At 41.4% G+C, this 12231-nt stretch overlaps 1 protein-coding gene across 3 annotated transcripts in view; it reads left to right on the top strand.

Annotated features, from left to right (window-relative positions):
* Positions 1–12231, top strand: part of sema4ab (sema domain, immunoglobulin domain (Ig), transmembrane domain (TM) and short cytoplasmic domain, (semaphorin) 4Ab) — a 49558-nt gene that overhangs the window by 25483 nt on the left and 11844 nt on the right. For all 3 annotated transcript variants that reach the window (XM_017430701.3, XM_017430704.3, XM_017430703.3), the window contains exons 6-14: positions 2063–2156; positions 4736–4858; positions 5427–5554; positions 5760–5941; positions 6135–6279; positions 6538–6727; positions 6998–7113; positions 9101–9264; positions 11689–11783. In XM_017430701.3, coding sequence (XP_017286190.1) covers positions 2063–2156; positions 4736–4858; positions 5427–5554; positions 5760–5941; positions 6135–6279; positions 6538–6727; positions 6998–7113; positions 9101–9264; positions 11689–11783 — 1237 coding nt within the window. The remainder of the gene's footprint in view (positions 1–2062; positions 2157–4735; positions 4859–5426; positions 5555–5759; positions 5942–6134; positions 6280–6537; positions 6728–6997; positions 7114–9100; positions 9265–11688; positions 11784–12231) is intronic.

Below are 12231 nucleotides of genomic sequence, written 5' to 3' on the forward strand. Positions count from 1 at the left end.
GTCCTCAGCTTGTCTGATAGGTCGCCTGCTCCGACAGATGTTGTGGAGATAATAGTACCGGACTGTTAATGATCTTACTTGCCATCATCACCAGATTTTGAATTTGGGTTTTTGATTAAACAGCAAGACTTCCAAACCATCCAGTAACACCATATCTCAGAATAGACTCGACGGCTGCCCTGTAAAAGATCAACATAATCGTTTTGGAAACACCAAACAATCGGGAGTTGTCCAAGGAAAGAGACACGCTGGTGAATGTTTGCACTCACACTAGTCACATGTGTGCGCCAACTTAAATCACCATCTATGTACCTAGGTATTTAAATGATGTGACCTGTTTGATGGAGCAGCCATGTGTGGCTTTAGGATTATTAAATAAGAAAATAATTAAACCGTTTTCAAAGTGTTTATCTGTAGTTTATGTGAGTCACACCAAAATACAAACTTATCTACGGCAGCGTTATGACTGTCGGGAATGTCTGTTAGAAGACTCAGAATAACTGTATCATCTGAGAGTTTTATTATATACTGATTGGGTTGAGAACTAACACACTCATTTGTGTACAAAATGAAGAGATAAGGCGAACTAACACAACCTTGGGGGGCCTGTGTTACTAAACATGGAGTCAGAAAGAGCTGAGTTGCATTTTACTTGCTGGGATCTTTTAGATAAAAACAAATAATACTCCTTAATTAAGAAAGGTATAACCTTCAGCTGAACTAATTTTCTGAGAAGGATGTTTGTCTGAATAGAATTAAACGGGCATATACTGTGGAGTTCTCCAGATGCTTTAGTGCAAGGTGTGTCAGAGTCAAAATGGGATCACTTGTGCTGCGACTCTTAGGGATCCATGCAATCTTTGGGACTGGAATAACGATCGATTTCTTCCAAATGAGTCTTCATAGAAATCTGAAACGGTTTAAGCCAAATTGGGGAGAGTTCCTCTGCAAAATTCTAGGAGGAAAGCAGACATATTGTCTGGGCCTGTTGCTTTTCGAGTGTTCAAACCCTTGAAAACCCTAATTACTGTGACTGTAAGTCAATTACAATTCTGCTCTCAGCCCCACAATTTACACTCTTTAATATTTTCCAACACTCCTTAGAATCATCAGTTTCCAACCGTAGATACAAACTGTTAAGATCATTGGCTTTTACGTTCTCATCTAGTGCAGCCATGGCGTTCTGCTTGGAGTCCATATTGGCTCGGATAGAGTCCCACATTCCCTTGGTATATGAATCAGACAGTTCATGTTCCACCTGCTCCTTACTGCCGCCATGCTGTTCTCAGTGCTGATTGAGATCTTTCTTAAGGCTCTGTCTTAGTCCAAAAGAAGTCAAGAAGTCGGTTCGTGGTCACACACACCTTTAATCCACGAGACACTCGGATCAGAACTCCCAGGAACTTCCTCCCTCCTCCTGCAGCGTTAAAACGGGTTTCTTCCCGCCGGCTTCTCAGCTCTCCTGTCCTTGTACAGATTTTTGCTTCCCTCACCACGACCAGACGTGTTTATTAAACAGACTGAGACAGTACACGCAATTTGGCATTTGCAAATATGCAATGAACAATACTGAGCAAACAAAGGGACCGTGTCCCTACGCTGCCCGGCAGAGGTGCACTTCCTCCAGGCCACCACAGCCATAAAGAGCCGCCTGTGTCTCCTCGCTGTCTTTTTAAGTTCATAGTTTTCTATGTTTTGCTGGAACAGTTGTAAAGACGGCCTCCAGCTGCTTCTCAGCGGAGCAGCAGAAGCAAAATGACTCCATTAAAGCTCACTGACTTATTCACATAAACAACTTCTAACCAATCACACAACACTTGGAGCAAACCCCTGTGAGAAACGGTTCAGCTCGGGCCTTGTGTCAAGAAGGGGCGGAAGAAGATGCTACGAGAACAAAGTGATGCAGTTTTTGTCACGTGACCACGTAACTGAGAGGCGACTTTGTGACTTCTCATGAAAGGCCTTTACTGTATGTAAAACCACAGTATAGAAGGGGGGGAAATCCTAATGTTACAGCACACAGATGAGTACCAGCCTGACAGTTTTCCACTTTTCTATCCAGCACTCAGATACATTGACAATGAGCCTCAACACTGATGAAGGAAGAGGCCGCTGCCCGTATGATCCCTACCAACGCAACACTGCTGTCATTGTGGGTAAGACACCAGCACAACTAAGAAACTCTGTGTTATGACAACTGATGTAAGTTTCACTATGAATCTACCTCGTACTAAATGTACTTTACACATACAGCTCCTAAGATCTTAAAATAACTTCATAATTGACTTATTATTACTTATATGTTAAAAACACTCCTTAATGCTAAAAGGATACACATTACGTTCACTAAGATCAAAAAACTGAAAGTAGACATTGTTTGAGAATAGTTAGTTTTTTGCTTTTGTGTTGAGAACCATCATTATTATCATTTATGGCTCAGTAATATAAAAAACAAGACTCTAGAAAAGACAAATGTGCTACTTGTGTGATGTTTTTATATCTACTTTTATGAATGTTGAACCACATTAGGTGTAAGAGTTTAGTTTTATCTTTTTCCCTTTTTTCCCCACTAAGTCCTATTGTGATCAGATATTGTTATAAAGTCTTTCTTGCAATCAGTTTCAAGTTATTGTGGCGTCAGGAGGCTGTAGTAACATCCAAGTCTGCAGATGGTGGCAAAAGCGGGCCTCACAGTTTGAATTCAAGCCAAGGATGCAGCCGATCTATCGAGCCATCTTGAATGATGGTAACTGAAGCGTAAACGTAAGCCTCTTTCAGGAAACACTTTTAGATCAGGCCTGAGATGCCCTTTTATGTCTCAGTGAGCTCTACAGCAGAGGTCCCCGACCCCCGGGTCATTTGGTACCGGGCCGCACTGAAAGAATAATTAACTGACAGTATTTCCGTTTTTTTGTTTTTGTTTTGTTGTTCGGAGTCTGAACGACATTTATTTTGAAAACTGACCGGATTCTCTCCACTACATCCCTCTATGACTCACTCTTGATGCATTTCAAAACACTTATCTAGGTCATATGATACATTACCGCTAAAAACAAACCCACAAGCAGCAAAATGAGTAAAAAACAAACGTTTCTGGAAGCCCTAGATGGGGCCGTCTCTTTTCTGAGAAACAGGCACAGGGCTCCCACTGATTCAGCGTTATGGTGAGTTGTATTCTTTGTGCACTTTATATTTATGGTGTATCTTATTTTAAAGGGCATGTTTAAACACAGAGAACATCAGGGGGAGGAGAGGCTGTTATTCATGTTGATAACGCAACACCAGGACGCAACTAACAAAGCTGCAAGGACGCGTTGGATTTACGTTTATTATGTTTTTAAAAATACCCGTTTTCATGTCGGCCGTATCATTTTATTTTGTTGTATTTATCCGCTACACCTTTAAAGGCCGGTCCATGAAAACACTGTCTGATAATGAACCGGTCCGTGGAGCTGAAAAGGTTGGGGACCGCTGGTCTACAGTATCTAATGACTGAGGCTGTTATGCCTCTGAATCAGCATGAGAGGTAGACAGGTGTCTCCTTAGACTACGATGTTTGCAGAAAACATTGCGATCTGTAGTAAGGTTTGGAGCAGGTGGAAGAGACCCTGGAGAGGTAGAGTTAAGCTCTGGAGAGAAGAGAAATGACTGCTGTTAGGCACTTTGTATCACCTTGTTGCTGAAAATTGCTATATCAATAAATCTGACTTGACTTGACTTGAATTTTAACTTGTAATTTTAGACTTTTGCAGAACTCTCTTAAAATTTAGAAGACTTGGCAGAAATCATCTATTTTCAATGTTTATGAATCTGACTTGAAGACGCTACAAACTCAAAATTAGTTTAAATCTTGAGCTTTTATTTGAAAAAAAAATATATTGTTGTTAAGAAGCAATAATATTTTCTGTAACATTTCAGTTCTAGAATGTGTGTATGTGATCCTTTTGTTTGTGAAATGTTTGTTACCTTTTGGGTGTGTCCTTGTAGCGGCCATCTTGGAACCTACCAAAGAGGAGGCCCGCCTCAAACCCAGCTCTTTTATAGAAAGGCCCATGTTTGCCGGACTTTGATTGGCTGGGCAGTTAATTGAGAAGGTGGGGACAACAGTATATAAGAGGACTGCTGGCTGAGCCAAGGGGGAGAGGAGAAAGCTTGAGATGTCATTTTGTCTTGTCTGTGAACCATGCTGTGCTGAAGGAGGCCTAATAAACCACCTTTGTTTATGCTACAGCCAACTTTGAGGAGTTTTTCTTCCACACCACACCTCTCAGTGTAACAATTGTCCTATAAAAATAACAATACAATGCATTTGTTGCATCAGTTTTGAACGGGTCAAAGTAATATGGATGCCCTGAACAAGTAGCTGAAATTAGGCCATCAAGCGGTTTTAATACTGTCATTTGTACCCAGTTCCTTTAAAAGGACATTTTTGACCTGTGGAGTTTTCCTAAATGTATATTTGCAAATTCACTGACTGCGGTTGTCTGACATCTCCAAACAACAGAAATCACAACTTAGTCCAAAATGTGTTTGAATCCTATTTCAAGACCCCCAATCCCAAATGACTTCAGCGCAGTAAGAAATATTAAAAGAACTTTTGAAGACATGTAGAATGATTTAATATAATGAGTTCCAGCTTATATGGCAGACATATTCTAATAATTATGTTTGGGTGTAGTGGAGTGTTGTTAAGTATTGTGGTAATGTTTTGTCTTTGTGTGTGTGTGTTTCTCAGATGGAGAACTTTACACTGCCACTGTGGCAGACTACAGGGGGAACCGGCCAGTTATCTCCCGGCACCTCAGTGAGGGCAGCCGAGTTGACCTTAAACTGGACGATACATTGGGATGGCTTGAGGGTGAGGGCAATATCGCTCAACATTAAACATTTCAAAGTCAGATCAGGTGTCAAAGGGACAGTCCGGTGATTAATGAAGTGGCGTTTTGTCATATAGGTATAGCTAGTCCCTCAGCAGCCGTGAAATCAGTCAGAACAAAGAGTGGGAAGAAAACAGCAGGCGAGGCTAACAATTAGCCCAACGGGTGCCAGTTTAGCATTTTTGAGGCTTAGAAAACAAAACAACATATTGGTGTAGAAAGAACACTTTTGCATGACACTGTTTGTTTAGTTTGTTGCTGTTATCTGAACATCTGTTTTACCATGTGAACATTGATCTCCTGAAGCTACTGAATGGATCGATCCGCAGTAAACGTTTATACTGGCCAGATGATCTGATCAAGGGGACTGATCCATTCAGCAGCTTCAGCACAGTCGGCTGATAAGCCTATGCTCAGCACATATATTCATGTAGTGAATAAGTCAGCTAGGTGGCTTATGATGTTTTAGTATTCCTCTAAAAGTCCCTTTTTTTTTCCACCCCCAAAGCTTCATCTTCAGCACATGCTTTGTTTCCCATTTTCCTCCAGATCCGACTTTCATCGGCTCCAGCTTCATTCCACGCGAGGAGAAAATCTACTTCTTCTTCAGCGAAGTGGCCCGGGAGTACAACTTCATCGACAAGTTGATCGTGTCCCGTGTTTCTCAGATCTGCACAGTACGTGTCGAACAATAATCCGCAAGCAACGCCCAGTGAACAAAACGCTCACTTGTATACGTATTCTTCACATTTCTTGTACGTAGAATTTTCTCTTTGGGGCGACTTGTTTAATCTGGAGAGACATACAGATACACCGGACCTGCTGGTATACTGAATGAACTGACACCTGTGGACTGAACATCCGATTCTTTCCCCTTTTCAGAGTGACGTTGGAGGTCAGCGGACTCTTCAGCGACGATGGACCACGTTTGCCAAAACTCAGCTGTTATGCCAGGCCGGCAGTGAGCTGCCTTACAATGTGATCCAGGACGTAGACATCCTCCCACCAGCAGAGGGAGCTCCTGCAGACGACACGCTTTTTTACGGCATCTTCACCTCCCAGTGGTGAGTAATCAAGTTTTCTCACATTTTTTTTTTTTTTTTGCAGGCTCTTTTACCATAGAGGGAAAGAGTTCCTGTTTCAAGAATCTAGCTAATATTTGTCCATATTCTTCAAGAACAAAGAAACAGATCGGTCTTTGTTAGAGACAATGACGTCACATGCCGTGTCCTTAATATTTGTTTCACCATTAACCAGGGCTGGGAACTCTGGAAGGTCAGCGGTGTGCTCATTTCGTCTGGCGGACATCAAATCAGTTTTCTCTGGGAACTACAAGGTCCTGAACAGGGACACCTTACAGTGGAGCGCACGCGTTCAGGAGAAGGTCGCGAATCCAGGAGAGGTAAGAGGTCGCATCATAGCAAAATAACAAAATAGAAAGTAGAAAGGTTATAATATGCATTCAGATAAACTAACTTTAAGTCCCTAAAGGTTTACATTAAGTCTAAAGTATCTTAAGAAATAAAATTAGTTTCTATTCCAATTTGTGTGTTTTAATGAGTCAGCTGTAGCAAAGCTGCACTTGTTTTTTTTATATAGGTGTCTGTTTAATGTTGCAGCTTGTTTTCTTTGTATTTGTGTCCAACTTCTTTTGGGCCAGTGTGGCCTGCACAACGCGTCCGATAACGCCCTGCGCTTCGTCAAAGAAAACTTTCTGGCAGAAGACAGCGTGCGTCCGGTTGGAAAACGTCTGAGCGTGATGTCCGCTGAGCACACCTACAGCCATCTGGCAGTCCAGAGGGTTCAGGGCGCCAACAGGAGGCTCTACACGGTCCTGTTCCTGCTGACAGGTGGGTCAGCTGGCCGGCACGAAAGGCGGTGGGAGATAGTCATTCCTTCAAGGGATGCTACGCCTTTTAATTTAGCTCTGGAATTAATTTCCTGCCTTCTGTGTCGAAACATTTGATTTCCAAACCAGCAGGCTCCATTCCGCCGACAAACTAAAATAGTGAGTGACTCGCTTGAAGACGTGGGAAGATGCGCTTTCTGATCTTTTTGTTTCTTGCAGAGCCGTTAGTGAGGGCGTTCCTCTGTGACATGTGTCCATTGCTGCGTTACAGAGAGCGGTTACTTACACAAAGCGGTGCTGCTGCCACTCGGGGCCCACGTCGTCGAGGAAGTTCGGGTTTTTGAGCCGCCTCAGCCCGTCAGGAGCCTGAAGCTGTCTGTTCCCAAGGTACACACTGAGACCAGGACTGAAAGACGGCACGCGAACAAGTTTATTGTTCACACACACCTCGATGCACGACTTCGACTTTACTAAACTCCGAGAACATTTTAAACGGGCAGATAAATCACTTTATCGCCTTTAAAAATCTAGGTTTATTCAGCAGAGCCAATAATGAAGGTTTTACTGTGTTATGCTGTAAGCCGGACCATAGATATGCTTGTGGCTCACTGTATGAAAAAGAAAAACATTTAAATACACTTAACACACGCCGTAAAATAGATTCAAAAAATTTTAAACATTTTTGCCCAGTATCAAGGGGTTTTGGGTTCAAAAAGGTTTTTAACTGATTTTTAATTTTTACCCCAAAAACGTGAATTTATTTATTTTAAAGTTTAACAACCGCCTGCCTGTCCTTTTTTAAATGGGTCCTCTCAGATCATGATGAGGTCTTTTCTGCTTCCTACACAAAACTGGAAAGCTAAGTTAATGGACAGGACAGGGATTTTAAGTAAAAACTACAATTCTTTAGTTACATCTAGACATCGTCTTTGTCTGGTGTATGCAGTTTTACTACAAGAACACTCACAACGATTATTATTGTGTACACAAATTGTTGACTTTGCAGTTTATTAAAGGGGACCTATTATGTAAAATTCACTTTTTGCATGGTTTTTGTACCTCCATTTGGGTATTTACTGCTTCTAGAAACAGTCCAAGCGCAAAAAAAAAAAAAAAAACAGCCGTTTTTTGATAATAAGTAAATGTTTTCTGGTGTCTGCAAAACAACCTGTTTGAAAAATCTCGGGATTGTTACATCACAATCCTCGTTACCTAGCAACCCCAAGCCGAGCTCATCCCCTCACGCTGATTGTGGCTGTCAGGCTTTCATGACCAAATGTATGCATGCCTCTAAACAAAACTTTAACGTTTTGTCTAACTAAATATCCATCTTCAGCAGGTTCACATTCGTGACGACACCAGAAAATATGATCTATGCAACAGAAGACCAAAACTAGAACATTTCTGAAGAAATTCTATCAACGTCCTTCTCTAAATCCCAACTGTAATTAATTTGGGATTTTTTATTGTAGTAATCTAAGCTGACAAAATGCCCACTTGTATAAGAAGAATAAAGAGAACCAAGATCAAAAGAACAGTTAAAGCTGCTGCCAGTGGCTCTTTATGGTCACCATGGTAACCATACCTGTGTCTCTCACTCCCTGATGGCTATAAGTCGTATTGAAAAAATTTCTGATTTGTAAGTCAGATTTGTTTATTTTTGTGTGTCTATAGTGATTTATTTGGGAGATGTGACAAATTAAAAGCTCAAACACAATAGAAGTCGATGAGAGTTTGGGTGTGTCTACTCAGCGGTCTGGGGGGGGGTTAAGAGAAAACCATACGTCCTATAGCAGTGAGCAACACACTGTTTGCAGGACGCCAATGGCTACGTTTGATGCATAAACTGAACAAGAGGTGTAAAGACTGGGAAAAAAAGGATTTTATTTACAAAAATTTGTCTTGTTTAGGTTTAGACAGCTCAAAAGTTGAAGTGTGACATAATCACCCTACAGCTTGAAATTTCAGAGTAAAATCTTCAAGAATCTTAAAACTTTCCCTGTGATTGTGTATGAACTATACACTCGTGTGCACATTTTTGCTTCTTTTTTTTTGCTGATTTTGTCTAAACCGCCCACTGTATTGTCACCAAAAGTCATATCAGACCGTTTTCATTTGAGCTGCATGTTTAGATACATTTTGCTTGTGTTTCTACAAAGCTGTGGGAGGAGTAGCTAATAAAAATTCTGATGGAAATAGAAGAATAGTAAATAAATGGTAAAAAGAGTGCCTCAGCAGATTAACACCTGTGATAGTTTACGTATACATCTTTATAAATAACTATATAGTTTTTGATTTTTCTTTCAGTAAAATCATCTTAGAGTGATGTGGAGGAGCTAAAAGCGCTTCCTGGTGCATTTCTGTCCCAATGCAGGGTGTGGTTTTTGTCGGCACGTCAGAGGGGGTGGTGAGGGTTCCAGCGTACAACTGCTCCTACTACTGGACCTGCGCTCAGTGTGTTCTGTCCCGAGACCCTTTCTGCGGCTGGGATCCTGTCAGCAGGGCCTGCGTGGAGGTCTCTGGAGCCCAGAGCGGTCTGTGAGTACTACGCCACGATGTCTCATACAAACAAGACAGTGTTCAACTAACATGTGAGTGAATGAGAGTAATAACAATGTCCTGGTGAAGTTTCCACCAATCAGATTTGTTTTAACTGTTTTTATAGTGACATAAAACTCCCAAACCAGGCTAAAATAAGTTTCATGATTTAAAAAAAACACATGCTTTCAAGTGTGAAGTAGGAAATTGAGATTTGATGATGATGGACATGCTCTGGATGGCTGTATAAAACACTCAACTAAAGTAAGAATCCTTTGTTTTATGTGGTTGTCCTTTAGGGCGGCTGTGGCTCAGTGGTTAGAGCAGTTGTCCTTCAATGAGAGAGTTGGAGGTTTGATTCCTGGCAGCAGCCACATGTCGGAAGTTTCCCTGGGCAAGACACTGAACCCCTCACTGCCTCCGATGTGCCCCATCGTGTATGAATGGAGTTTAAAGCACTGATTAGACTCGAAAGAATGATTTATTCACATTAGCTTTGTAGAGATTCAGTAGAGTGCTGCATGATGGGTAAATGGGAGCAGGTTGTGTTGTAAAGCCCTTTAAGTGGCCTGGTTGACTAGAAAGGCGCTACATAAGTCCAGTTCATTTACCTTTAAGTTAAAACTTAGGGGCACAGATACTAGGTGTTATTTATGTGCACATGTTTTTTTTTTAATTGTTGTTTTCAAACTGACATACAGCCAAGAAGATGACAAAGAGTAGAAAGGCGGCTGATCTCGATGACATCCCTGTAGAAGTATGGAGATGTCTTGAGAGGATGCCCGAGGAACGAAAAGGAAGTGTAGTGGTATTAGTTTTTATGAACAAGGTGGACGTGCAGAGCTGTAGTAACTACAGAGGGATGAGATCGATGATATGAAAGATGTGGGAAAGCGTTGTTGAAGCCAAGTCGGTGGGACGCTTCCATCCTGAGCTCTACAGATGTGATGTTTGCTTTTAGAGAGGAACCATGGAACTATGTGAGGAAATCAAGTGTGGTGAAGTATGTGTGAGTAGTGCAGGATCTTGTTAGGTATGTGAGGCCAGGCTGGAGTACCCATGGACCAAGATGTTTGCAGATAACATCTGTAGTGAGAGAAGGGTGCAGGGGGAAGAGAAGCCTGGGGAGATGGAGGTGTGACAAGCGGTAGAGGGTGGATGGGTTTCAGTACTGGGGATCAACCACTAAAAGCACTTTTTAAAGCCCTGCAGTAATTTGGGACAAGCTTTTGTAATAATCTAAGTTGACAAAAATGTCCACGTTTTGATGAAAAAACTGTATAAGAAGTGTAAAAAGAACCAAGGTCGAAAGAAATATTAAGGCCGCTGCCACTGGCTGAATAGGTCACTCCCTGACGGCACTCCTAACAAGACAGGCAGACAGAAATGCAATACGAAAATGAAACCTCCAACGAGCAGTTCATCCTGAGGTGTAGGTGGTGGAAGCGTCATTTCACCTTGTTGAACAATCTGTGGTAAAACCTTCAAAGATCATCAAACTTAAACTGCGGCCGCGGTATGAAAATGTCCGTTTGGTTACACGACGTCCAACTTTCCATGATCCGTTTTTTTGTTTTCAAAGTCGTCCCTTTTATGGATATGATAAACTCAATCCATCTACTCCTCAAATTTGTCTTGTTGTAATCTGATATTAAATGTTACTCTCTACCTTGAAGGTATCATATATGATATCAAACCACTCGTTTAACGTTGGTGTTCGGGGGCTGACACATTTCCTGATGATGGCTTTCTTGGCTGCCGCACTCAAAATTTGAAACAAATATTTCATTTTATATGTCACATTCTCACCAGGTAGATAACCTAGAAATGGTATGTCCATGCAGAACAGGTTTTCTAAAATTTGATGGACTTCACTCCAAAATGGTATTGACTGTTGTTTCTGCGGTGGAAGACGACTGAGCTTCAGAGCTCCAAAGAGGACTGGGATTTTTTTTTTTCCAAACTTGTTTTGCAGCAGCCCCATTGCTCACATGAAAGGTTTTTGCTGAATTTTTTGACTTCGCTGTTCGGTGCACTTCTACTAAAAGATGTGGCCTACTGTTCCAGATGGAGATGTATGAACTTTAGCCAAAACTGCAGGAAGAATTTTGACTCGGTGTCAGTCTGTAGGATTGTTTTGTCTCCTTGTGCTCATGCATTCAGCCTGACTTTTTTAATAACTCACTTTGAATGCATGCCATCACTTTCCCACTGCAAAAATAATTTAGAATTGGTTAAACTTAGTCTTTTTTTTTTCTCTCGTTCTTTAAAAAGCTTGTATTTTTGTGAACTCATTTGAGCGTCTCAGAGAGGGAAAGTTGTTCCAAAAATAGGAGCGGGAGTTTTCTTTTGTTTGACTAATTTATGAGGATTGGACAGATGGGGGAAAATTTGAGCATGCGACTCAGCCTTCTCCTCTTTTAGGGCCCAGGACGTAGACGGGGGAAATGTCGAAGAAGCGTGCAACAGTATTTCACTGCCACACAGAACCAGGTTCGGTCCAAACAAACTGTCCACAGGTGAGTGTTTTTGATCCGTGAGGTTGATGAGTCAAATGCTAAAGGAGTGAACTTCTTGTAGGAGTGGTGATTCCATAGTTTAACATGGATCCTACTGATTATTAACAGAAATATTGCCATCAGGTTCTCTTATACACTCCTGATCAAAATCTTAAGACCAGTCAAAAAAATTGCAAGAATTTGCATTTTGCACTATTGGATCTTAAGAAGGTTCTAAGTAGAGCTTCACAATGTTAAAGGAAGAAATCAGCGTAAGAGACAAAAACTTTTGAGCGGGGAATTAATTGAAAACTGCATTTCAATCAAAAGTTTAAGACCATAGCTCAAAAAAACCTGTGATCCCCCCCAAAACAGAAATCAAAGTGTCAAAAAAAAGGACTCAGTAATGAGTAGCTCCACCATTCTTGTTGATGACTTCAATTGTTTAGGCATGCTTGATGCCAGTGTT

The sequence above is a fragment of the Kryptolebias marmoratus genome, linkage group LG5 (genome assembly GCF_001649575.2).
Source record: "Kryptolebias marmoratus isolate JLee-2015 linkage group LG5, ASM164957v2, whole genome shotgun sequence".
NCBI lineage: Eukaryota > Metazoa > Chordata > Actinopteri > Cyprinodontiformes > Rivulidae > Kryptolebias > Kryptolebias marmoratus.